Source organism: Ammospiza caudacuta, chromosome 3, assembly GCF_027887145.1.
Source record: "Ammospiza caudacuta isolate bAmmCau1 chromosome 3, bAmmCau1.pri, whole genome shotgun sequence".
Taxonomy (NCBI): Eukaryota; Metazoa; Chordata; class Aves; order Passeriformes; family Passerellidae; genus Ammospiza; species Ammospiza caudacuta.
The window spans coordinates 51,857,878-51,869,948 of record NC_080595.1 but is presented as its reverse complement, the minus strand read 5'-3'; the positions used below and the strand labels follow the sequence as shown (position 1 = coordinate 51,869,948).

At 37.4% G+C, this 12,071-nt stretch overlaps 1 protein-coding gene across 3 annotated transcripts in view; it reads left to right on the top strand.

The window, feature by feature from the left end:
• GRM1 (glutamate metabotropic receptor 1) overlaps window positions 1-12,071 on the top strand; it is a 177,868-nt gene that overhangs the window by 127,937 nt on the left and 37,860 nt on the right. For all 3 annotated transcript variants that reach the window (XM_058801077.1, XM_058801079.1, XM_058801078.1), the window contains exon 4: window positions 7,209-7,455. In XM_058801077.1, the coding sequence (XP_058657060.1) occupies window positions 7,209-7,455 (247 nt within the window). The remainder of the gene's footprint in view (window positions 1-7,208; window positions 7,456-12,071) is intronic.

Genomic DNA, 12,071 nt, shown 5'->3' with positions numbered 1-12,071 from the left:
AAATGGGTGTTTCTATTCACTTTTCTCTAGTTTTATATAGAAGAATAGAAATACAGTAATCCCAATTAAAAAAATACATTCACCAGATGTAACAAAGCAGTAGTATCTGAGAGTCTCATAGATTTTACATTGCTCAGAAAGAAAATAGCAGGGTGTCTCAACTGGTAACTGTAATTCTATCCTAGCTTTTCAGGGAAAAATACATCAAATGTAATTGCATGAATTTAATCTCTTTGCTTGGGGAAATAAAAACCATTTGAAGAATGGAAGCAAAACCTTTCTGATTTAATGACATCCTGAAAACAAAGTCTGAAACCCTGTGAACTTCATTTATTGCTTCATGAGTACTGTAAAATGTCAAATATTTATCAGTATGTTTCAAAATCTGGTGTAGAACCCGCATTTTGTAAGATATTCTTTCCTTTTAGCTTCTCCTGTGAAAGTTCTGCTTCCTCTCTGGGGGAAGAAGTTGCAGTTCTAGATAGAGAAATGCATTGCTTCCTTTAGAGTGGCAACATGATGCTCAGGGGGACATTAAGGAAAGGTCTTTTCCTTAATGTATATAAAATACTCATCCTTCCTCAGTCTTACCTTACAAATACAGGAGCTCTGTCCAGACAAACATGTAGTTCACATACAATGGGAATTGAGTTACCTGTTTCATCTTGTGCCTTTCTGATAGCTCTATCCTCCGTGTATGGGATCCCTGTAAGGGATCTCTCCTCTCTTTCACTGCATTTAGCTGCCTCTTGGACTTGCCTCCCTGCTGCTAGAAAACAGACACCAAAGTGAGGAGTAAAGTGGTAACCATTGCACATATCTTGTTCTGTTTGAAAACAGAATAGTAACTGGTTTTCTGGGAACAGAAACCATAAAAGAAACAATAGCTTACCATGATGGGATCATTTGTGGTAGGTTGAATGAAACACATATTATGGTCTGTGAGAAATTTTTCAGCCTATAAATTCTCTCTCATGAAAATTGCAAAAGTTCTTTTTAATTGAGAACAAAGCAAAGCCTTGTTCTTTTCTGAACATATTTTGGCCTGGAAAATATGCTCCCCCCAGATCATTTTTCCACAAATTATTGGTGGTCACATTATATCTTGCACATAGAGACAGCAAAGTCATTGAGACAGCCCACAAGTGGGATCTGTGCTCCTGATCCACAATTACTTGTTCTAGTCACCAAATCCTGGCCTCTTCCTCGTAGGTAATGAGCTACAGCTTGAAATGCCTTGGAAAGCAGGCAGTTACCTAGGAAATAAAACTTCAGGAATTCTTGTTACTCCATATTTGACTGTGGGCTGGAAGAAGTGTTTGGATGTTTTCATATAGAATAAATGACTTGTTGCCTGTGACTTGGTTTTGGACATAGCGAGTACAGTAGCAGGAACAAAAGTTTATTTCTAATCTTAAAATGTGCAGATTTCATCAGCCATACAATAGTAATGAACAAAATGTATTTTTTATCAAAAAGGCGATACAAAGAGAAAAAAACCAAAAGATGCACAGGTTTTAAATACACCATCATTGTTCTTATCATATCTAGAGATATTATAACCTCTGTTACTCATTTTGCAGTGCCTTGAAGTGAAATTTGTTAAATAATTTTGTTATCTTTGAAGTTAGATAACGTAAAAAGATGTTACAAATAGAATATAAGAGGGAGTGAGCTGGCAGTGTTTCTAAAACATCTGAATCAATAATGGCAAATGAGTTAAAACAAATGAAAAAATATTTTATATAATCATAGTTTGGCATGCTTGTTAGATTAGCTATTATTGAATGTTCCCATGTGCAGAAAGATAAGCCAGGGAAGGAGATGGACCTGTCTGAACAAATACCTTTGGCCGGAACTCAGGATAATCAAGGAGAGTTTATGGCATTTGAGTGAAGGGGAAACAACTCATCAAGACTACAAGGATTTCATTAGGTTATAAAGGGAGAAAATTAGAAGGGCCAAAGCCCAACTGGAGCACAATCTGGAGCACATTTTCTTTCCTATGTGTACAATGATAAAACCATAATTAAATATTTAAGCTTCTAACTAAAACTGTTCCAACTTTTCTAAGTACCCAAATACCCTAACACTTTACAAAAATCACCATTAACTAAGTTTTTTCATCACCATTAACATTATATTTGGTTTCTAGAATAATCTTTAATTCTTACCTTTAGAGTCCCAGATTTAAAATGACTGGTCAGGTCAAAATGCTGACCTTCTGCCCTGCTCCTTGTAAGACCCTATGACACAAATTTGTTGTGGTCGAAGTCTGTCAGGTCTTCTCTAGCATGAGACACTGCAAGATAAGTGACCTCCAGTGCTTTCCAAGGACATGCTATGACACTAGCACCTCTTTACACAAACCTGCACAGAGGAAGATGAGCAAATTTTCTCAGAGCCACTGGGGGTTCTTTGGTTTCATTTGAGCTTTTTAATTGAAACTCTGTGGGGCCTGACCAGAGTTAAAGCAGATTTTTAAGGGCTTTGCTCAAATGGCTCCAACTGCAGACAGGCTTGGAGCATTGGCCGCCTCTGTAGGAAGCCTCTTCCAGTGTTTGGCCACCCTGTGGCAAAGGCAGTGTTGGTTGGGACTGAAGGGGAGGATGAGGAACCTGCCTCCAGATTTTGTCCAATGGATTTGGATATTTGCTAGCAGCCTGAGTACTGCTCTACCAGTTCATACCCAGCATTTTTGGGGGGGAGCCCTCTTTACTCCTTGTTATACTCGCATAACCTATACTTGGGTTATGCAACCCAAGTGTGGCAGATTTTTTCATTTCATTTCATTTCATTTCATTTCATTTCATTTCATTTCATTTCATTTCATTTCATTTCATTTCATTTCATTTTCTCAATGAAATTTTGCCCCAATTGTCCTTCCAGATGTATTTATTTTTTGCATAAATTAGCACTCATATTCAAAGCAACCATCAGCCATGTTGTAACTTACAACAAAGCAAAAATCTCATTTGGCCTTCCTATGAAGCATGGCAGTCCTGTAAAGCACAACTGCAAATTGAGAAAGCAGTATATACAATTTTTAATGCCTTCATACCTCTGTCAGGATCACCAGAAATGAAGATAGTTTTTGTGACAGCTGGTAACTTTTTTATTTCACCCTAAATATTCAGCAGATGACCATAGCAAATGATAAAACTGTCTGCCTATTCCAGATGAAATATTGTCCTTTATAACAATTTTGTTGAACAGATTTTGGCTTTTTAAGCTAATCAAGAGTCATCTATGAACAGACTGTGTTCTTTATCAAATGTCTATGTTTGCTCAAAATTTGCCAACTGGCTAGATTCCCCAACCAAAATGTTTTTACATTTATTTCCATCACAAATTCCCTCCTGCCCTAACCTTTCTGAGGACTGCAAACAAGTAATATTTGGTGCTGAGTTTTATATTGAATATCAAGAGAAGAGACACCTCCTATCCTTACTTTTACATGATAGTTAACTCATGGCTTGCCATAATTCCAATGGCCCATTTTTTCTTTATTTCAGTTTTTCAAGTGGGATTTGCAAAATACACTCTCTGTTCTTGAGAGCACTGTTAGCTCCACACTGAATTCACAGTAAAGGCACTAAATTAATTTCATGGCTGCTTCACAGTCACATCCTTCTAAGGACTTAGCTGAAGCTGGGATTATTTAGCTGTGAGATGCATTACAGTAAATGGAAAAAATAACAGTGATTTTCATGAAAATTTGGACTCTTTTCTCTTCCTTCTCTACCTGTCCCTCAGTATCACTTTTAGCACTATTGGGAGATTTTTCAGCAGTGTGTAGCTAGGATGTGGTGTTTGGTTTTTTGTTGGGATTTCTTTCCTGTTTTTATCTCCTTTTTCTTTCTGGTTAGTAGTGTATGTGTGTAGGTGCCCTCATCCTCCAAGATTTACTGACAGACACAGAGACTAAAATCATAACTGTGATAAAAAAAATGACCCAGAGTACTGAGAAGCTGTTAAATTATTAAAGGAAGACTTGCATTACACCCAATAGAAAATTAAATATGATATTTAGGACACCTGAATTCTTCAAGGTCATTCAAAAATTAATGGTCTAATTTGAGTGGCTTCAATTAATCCAATATTCACAGGATTTATGACTTACAGCTTTTCTTTGCTTAGTGAAAAGCTAAGGTTAGTGAAAGCTAAGGTCTCTTAAATTAAAAAAATATAAAGTAAGAAAGCTAACAAAATATTTTTCTGTTAGTCTCTGTAGATCAATGATATTTTCTTCCAAGGCCTGAGAAACAAAGAAAAAAAAGAAGTTTCACTGTTCAGGGTTCTGCTTTGCTTTTTGTTACATTTCAAAGACTTCCTGAGGAGAAATACAACTTTATAGAGATGGCCAATGACAAATATTGTAATACTTCTGCATTTATTAAAAACTTGCCCTATGAAGACTTAATTGAACACTGTTTTGTCTCTGGCTGAACACAATTACATGATTTCTTTTGTTTTAAAAACGCACACATTTCTAACTGATTGTCCTAAGTGAATTTTACAAATTCAAATGCATAAATGTATCAATAATTTATAATGACGAAAATGAAATAGAGTGGATTTTGACTCTGGGAAGTTAAGTTTAGGGAAAACATGACTTCTCATTCTGGATTTACTGAAAAATATCTTATTTACATGCAAGAATTTTTATATTACTGATCTGGAGACAATTCATTCAGACAATTTACATGTTGCTTTCCACTACAATACAATTATTTCGATAGGTGGCGTTGAGGTAGTCACCTCTGTAGTGTCAGACTGTGTGCTTGCAACCTTAATTTAGGTGTTCATTCCAAAATAGTCAAAAGGAAATTCTTCAATCCACAACTATTTATTCTCTTTGGAGGTGTGCATATCATATTGAGATATGATAATCGAAAGCATGTTTTACTGAGTCAATACATACTTAAAGGAGTAGCCTCTTTTTAAACATTGGCAAATCCTTTTACATTTCGTTTTCTACCTCCATCACCCACATGAAGGCTTGCCTCAGGAAACTCATGGATGTCTCCTGTCAGCATTACTGATGTTTATGCTTCTTTTTTTAAACTAATTTTAAAAAATGAGGAAGACTGAGGTAAACTTTCATGTAGGAAAGGGTAGATAGTGGGTGCTGTGCACTATCTGATTTTTGTGATCTCTTCCACAACACTCTGCTTAGAAGCTTCACAAGAGAATGCTGTGCCAAGCCCATGTTCTTCCTGTGTCTCATTCACATAGGGACTGAGAACAATTTCATTTTCTAGCTACAAGAAAGCAGAATCAGTGATAAATTCACTGTCTGCTAGTCCTATGGGACTAATCAGCTGATAAAAAACCCTGACAGATAATTTATTGAGACTATATATTAGCATATACAGGCATACAAATGTCAGGCTATGCTGTACATAAGTGAGGGTGCACAAGCACTGGCATGCTCTCTGCTTCCCTGGGTGAATGTTCTGTCATCTTGCATAACAGGTTTTTTATTTTTTTTGTGTTTCTCAACATCTGAGTGGTGTTTGTTTCATGTGATTTGAATGTGAGCTGTGAACCTTTTCTCACAAAGAAAGTGACAGATACGTTGCCACTGGAAGGAATTTTTTTCTGCTTTCTTTCAAGCTGCTCCTTGCTTGGTGATGCTGGTGGTGAATGTATGGTAGTGAGGAGCACATGGACTCATTCAGTCAGATTATGCTATATTCACAAAGCTTTTCAAATTCACCATCATGTCTGTTTGCTATGTTAAGCTCATCTGTGAAATAGTTACTGAGGCAAAATTTTCTTGCCCAGCTGCAATGCAACCCAGGGAAAGCAAGATAGACATCCCTGCATTTGCGCTCTCTGCTTTCCTATGAATTCTCAGGTGAAATTTCTGAGATTTAGGGCAAGCAAACTGAAAAGACCTACCAAATCAGAGCCTTTTCCAATGATAAATGTAAGGACAGTCTTCACGGTTTGATTTGAAAGCCATATAATAGCTGCATTAGGGTAAGGAACTATTTTTCAACATGAAAGTTTTGGTGAACTTGCAGATTTTTACCTCCTTTCATCATATTAAAATGACAAACATCTTCTCCAACCTGGATTCAAGAAGTGTCAGTTAACAGCTAGTCTCTCACACATCCTACTTCCCTGGTGTACACAAGGTGTTCCTGAGACAAAATAACAGAGGCTGGATTGCCACTGCCTGTTAAACATCGAGTAACGTGGGAGGCCTGCAGATAAAAGCAACTTGCAGTCTGGAGCATATTGTCATTGCATGACTCAAGGGGAAAGAAGTAAAACTGGAAGGTTTCTTACTTCCAGCTGCCTTGGGCCCCTCAGCACAGGTCTGCAGGGCCTTGGGGCCAGAGCTGGCAGTGCTCTGTAGCAGCTCAGCTGGCAGGAGGCAAGCAGGGAGCAGCCCAGGACCCAGCAGGGTCTGATGTGAAGTGCAGCCCAAAACCAGCACCCTCTGACAGTGCTGGCCCAGCTGCAGATCAGAGGGAAAACCTATGTGGGGAGAAAACCTCTGCTGCCATCTTGTTTCTGATCAGAGGAAGGAGACTTCAGTGTCTGCTCCTGCTGCAGTCACACAAAAACTCAGTGTTTCATACTTTGGCTGACTTTCTGTTGCAACCCCATACTGGCATATCTAGTACCACTTTTAACTAAAAGGACTGTTTCTGGTAACTGGAGAAGTGATGTTGATTTACATTGTTTAGTTATTAACTCTGAAAGGGACATTGCTATCTTGACCATCAAAAACATGAGATTAAAAAATAAAAACTTCAAATGTAACAAAAAGTCAATTTTTCAAAGAAATCACTTCAAAAATTATTTCAGTGGAAATCTATCTTCTTGATTAACCTTTCCTAAAATAAATATTATTGTGGAATGACAAGGAAAAATTCAAAAAAATGACAAAAGATAATCAAAAGATGACAACTTGATGAAATAGTTGATTTCTCATGAAGCATTTAACTTTTAATGAATTCAAGATCTCTGGGGTGGTGGTGGGCATGTGTTTTATTTATTTATGTATTTATGTATTTTATTTATTTATTTATTTGCTTGTCTATTTAAAAAATCCTCGGCTGGCACCTTGTTTATGCCTCTAAAGCTTTATAAGAGAAAGAAGGAAATCCCTTTTATATATTGTTGTTTTTTCATATTTTCATGTAATTTCATCTTTCCTTATAACAACCATTTTTTTCTTACCATTGTAGGCAATGAGAGCTTAGAAGAAAATTACGTGCAGGACAGTAAAATGGGATTTGTCATCAATGCAATATACGCTATGGCTTATGGGCTGCAGAACATGCATCATTCTCTTTGCCCCGGACATGTTGGACTGTGTGATGCTATGAAGCCAATTGATGGCAGCAAGCTCCTGGAGTTCCTCCTCAAATCCTCATTCATTGGTGTTTCTGGAGAAGAAGTGTGGTTTGATGAAAAGGGAGATGCCCCTGGAAGGTAAAGAGGGTTCATCTCAACTATTAAACCAGAGGGTGGGAAGTGGGAATGTTACTGTGTTCGGTGATGTAGATTTCTTTGGCTTTTTTTCCTGAAGCATAAAGCATGGACCATTCTTTCCAACAGCCAGAAATAACACTGGTAACACATGGTATCTTATATTGGGACAAGAACTACAGTAGAGCTTATAAATTTCTGGTGCTACATGAGATGAAAAACCTTGTAACTCACAGAATTCTGGTGTGCAAGGTACTATCGGGTCTCAGTACCAGGGTTTTAGCATATATAAAGCCTGATACAAATTATTGGAGTTTAATGAAGAATTTACCTGACATGGTTTTGAATAGAGGGCTGTAGAGCTCATCTATTCCAACTGGAGCTCTGCTGAAACCTTGCCAGAGACTAGTGCTAATTGGTAAGATCCTTTATGATCTCCTTAATTTGTTCACTCCAAATAGAATCAGATCAGTCCCTGAATTTAAAGATAGGTCCTGTAGAGCAGGACAAATAATAGGGGGCTTTTGGCAGAAGTTTCTGTGTTTCACTCATTTGGGGTCTGGTCCCAGCTGTGGCAGCTGCTGTTTTTTAGCCCCCCCAGCAGACACAGGATGTACCCCAGCAGTGGGTAAGGCAGCACCTTTGGGGACTGGGATGTCAACTTTGCTTCTCTTATGGTAATTAACTGACTGAGATCTTTCATATTGTTTTGTGCATTCCATTTTAACACAGATATTTTTTCTTTGTTTTCTTTTTTACAAATACATTTAATGCAGCTGCTGAAGTACAAAGTCCATTATTAATTGAAACCTACCCAGGGATTGCTTCACTGAAGTTTGTTTTCCTACTGAGTTGTTGAAGTGCTATAAAAGGCTCTCTCACTCCATCTTTGGGCTTATTGCATAAGTGCATCTGAGTGCCAGCACCACACAAAGGAAGGGCTCTGGAGCAAACGAGTTTTCATGTCTTTCCATGCCTCCAATGAGTATTCATAACACACAGTGGTCTTAAAGCAACTCTTATCTCTAGTACTAGGTTCTATTAGCAAAACTGGCCAATATTTTGCCATTTTCTAGATTGTTATGGTTTCTTTATATTGTCATATTTAAACAGAATATATGTAGGGGGATAGAATATAAGAAAATAAAGGTAATATAGAAAGTAATCTTACCCCTAAAGAGTTGCATCTGGGCCAATTACTAAAGATTAGGAGCAGGCCTGACTTTAACAGGCCACAGCTGTAACCGGTGAGAAGAAGAGTGCTATAAAAGAGTGGATTGGTTGGTTCTGAGGAACTGGAGTCAGTTGGTTACTGTGGGAAGAAGGAAGAGTCAGTACCTAGCGGCGCTGCCTATAAGAAACATCAAGGAGGTACGAAACTCTTGCACGAAGGAGACAACAATAGGGAACCTTTGCAATATAATGACAACATATATACATTTAAACAGTTTGTTACATTTAATTAGTAACAAAAAACTAGTCAGTTTGGTCTTGTTGAGCATTGACTTCCGAATATTTTGGTCAAAGATACATATCAGTTGAGGTTAGACTTTGAAAGTAAAGCAAGCAATTCCCTTAAATTTGACCATATACTTATCAACATAAATGCATAAATCAAGTCTTTGCACATATAATTTAGATAATACAGAGAAATTACTGCTTAGTGTAGCTTTATGCTTTTTGCATATATTTGTGTCCATAAAAGCATTACTCCAGCTTTGCAGATGCTGCATTTTCTGTCTGTTAGCTATTTGGTTTGATGTTTAGATATAATTTTCCAATTTTATCCTAATTCTTATTTATTATTTTGTCACCCAAGAGCATTTCCACAACTCTCATCAGTACCAAGCATAAAATTAGATTGAACAGTTGCTGAATTTAAAACATAACAGAGTTTATACCAGGATATTCCTCTGAGTATGCCAGAATGATAGAATTTATTCCATCCATCATTTTTGTCTATAGCAAGGTTAATTTTTCTTGATTCCCTGGCCTACTTAGAATTTGATAGGTTATTTTAGGTAGGGATTTTTTTTTGTTATTGATCCTCATTTATATTTTCACAGTTGTAGCTAGCAAGTTTGGGCAAGGAAATTCAATTAACCTTTTTGCTATTCATTCTGCAATCCTTGAATCAATCGGTGGCATTTATGATGTGGGCAATATCGTATCAGAGAATTGCTGTGTGTATATGAACTGTGACCTGCACAGTCTGTCAGATCCTTGTATGGCAGCAGCAGTTTAACAGAATCATCTGTAGCTTCAGACTGGCTGTAGTGCTTCCACGGCTTTGTGTGGGAAGTCTCTTCATGCATCAGTGAACAGACCATAGCACTGTGTCAATACCCAGGAGTTTTTGTACCTTAGCAAAATGGACCACATACAAAACCTAAATATAGCAAAGTCAGCCTGCTATGAAATTTCTTCGTTTTTTGACTTCTCTATGCAAGTGCAAGAATGTCACACAAATGTGCAAAATGTTTTTAGACATCTTGTCCTCAAATCATGTGAACAAATCAACTTCCCAAGGTGAAATAATATTCTTCTTAGAAGGCAGCAAACTTTCTCATAATTTTCAAAATCTGTGAGGTTCTTTGAGCAATTGACTCCCACAAAATCTTAATTGTCATCATGATGAGCAGAGCAGATAGAGTTGCCTATAGTTATGTTTGTCTGGCACTCCCATAATCTTCTGTTTTGAAACCCATACAGCTTCATGAAACCTTAACCATTTGTTTAGACACAACTTTTTTTCTATCTCAGGCTCAATTCATTGTTTCAAGGCTTTTATCAAAATGAGATTGGGAAACACAAAGTGTGTAGCCAAAGGTGTATTTCTTCTGTGAAGAATCTTTTCTTTGAGTATCTCTTATGCAGAAATACAAAGGAAACTTTTATTGGAAGGGCACAAATGTAGTCATTTAGCTGGCTACACTGCCTCTGGGAAAGAATGACATGGCTATAACTCTGGAAACTCAGCTGTCTGTGCTCTCTTTACTGTCATTAAGAACATGCTGGTAAATTTACTGCACTTTTTACTTTCATTGAGTAGCTCCCAGTTCCTTCCTCTGTAGCAATCACATCACTCAAATTTCCAGAAATGGCTGGAGAAGGTGTGAAGGATGCAATAGTCAACACAACATCCTTCTCTGGAATAAGACATATCTTTTAGCTCTGGTCCATTCTAGGTAATTGCCTCCTTTTATCTTGTGCTTGGTATGAAGAACCTTTCCTCTCTAGAGCAAATGATTTGCATAGACCTCTGACCATAAATGCTTTGTGACAACAGGCAGGAGAACTTTCAGCTCCAACAATGAACCTTTGATATGTGGAGAAATGCTGAGGTTCACAAACTAGGACAAAAGTTTCACCTACATGAAACTTTTCATCTTAACTAGACTTGGACTTAGAACCACGTAAGTCTATTTAGTTCCAAATTTCCAACAGCTGTTCAGGCTTCAGTCATGGCAACGCTATCTACCCTAGTGCTTTGAGTGAATAATCAAATTTTGCCTTATGTAAAGCCTTCAAACTTGCATGTAAACAATTTTTTTTAAATATGTATTTTTGTTTCAAAGTTTGGATTAACGGGTGTTTATTTCATCCATTTACATCCCAGCATTGCTCAGTATCTCTTTTCCCTCCTGTCTTACAGGATAGCAAACATCAGTATCAGTGAGGTATTATGGCTGTGGGAAAAGGTAACTTCAGCTATCTCAATTTAACTGGAACAAGAGTGTGCCTGTGACCAGCTGATTTATATTCTGGCTTGCCTTACAAGTAACTTGCTCATAAGACACCACCCACTGGGTCACATCATTTCCCAATATACCAGAGAGCTTGTTAAAAAGAAGGATTAATTTTTTACCTGATGGATGTTTGAATGGCTTCTTTAAATGCTGCCATGTGTGTGTGAAATACAGCTGCCTCCAAGAAGTCTCACACTCTGAGAACTTCACAACTCTTGTCAAATCCTCTTCTTTTGGGATCATAATTTTTAGCATGGACACAGCCCAAAGTTGTTAAAGTTGTACATATGTGAGCAAGGGGATGGGAGGAGGTATTCCAGCGCTGAATTTGTCTTTGCTCGAAGCACAGATTTTTCCTTAAGAAAAAGAAGGAAAGGATGAAGAACTTAAGCACATCTCCATATACCAAGTGTATTTTCTAGACCACATTTTTCTACTTAAAATTCAAGCTGCATATCAAAGCTGCAAACATTGTACTACAACTTGTCATAATGCAAGGCTGTGTAAGAGCTTTTAATCTACATACTTTATTCTTTGACAGGTAACCTATAGGAAAGGGAATAGTATTACAAGAACACAGGAGAACCTCTTAATTGATATTGCATTAATGTCACTCTGTGCCTTGTGATGTATTTTTGTAAAAATGAAAAAAGTATGTGGGCTCAAAAATTCCATTAAGGGAATGTGAGGTTTTAGCAATCTTTTATTCCCCTTCCTGAATTAATTTTCCAGCCCAGAGTAACTGATTTTGTGTCAGTCTAATATAAGGTCAAACTGAAATCCAAGTACATTTTCCTTGCTAGGGAGAGGAATGCACATTTCTACTGAGCTTTACTCCTGTCTGTTGAGCATCCATTATGAAATGCCTGA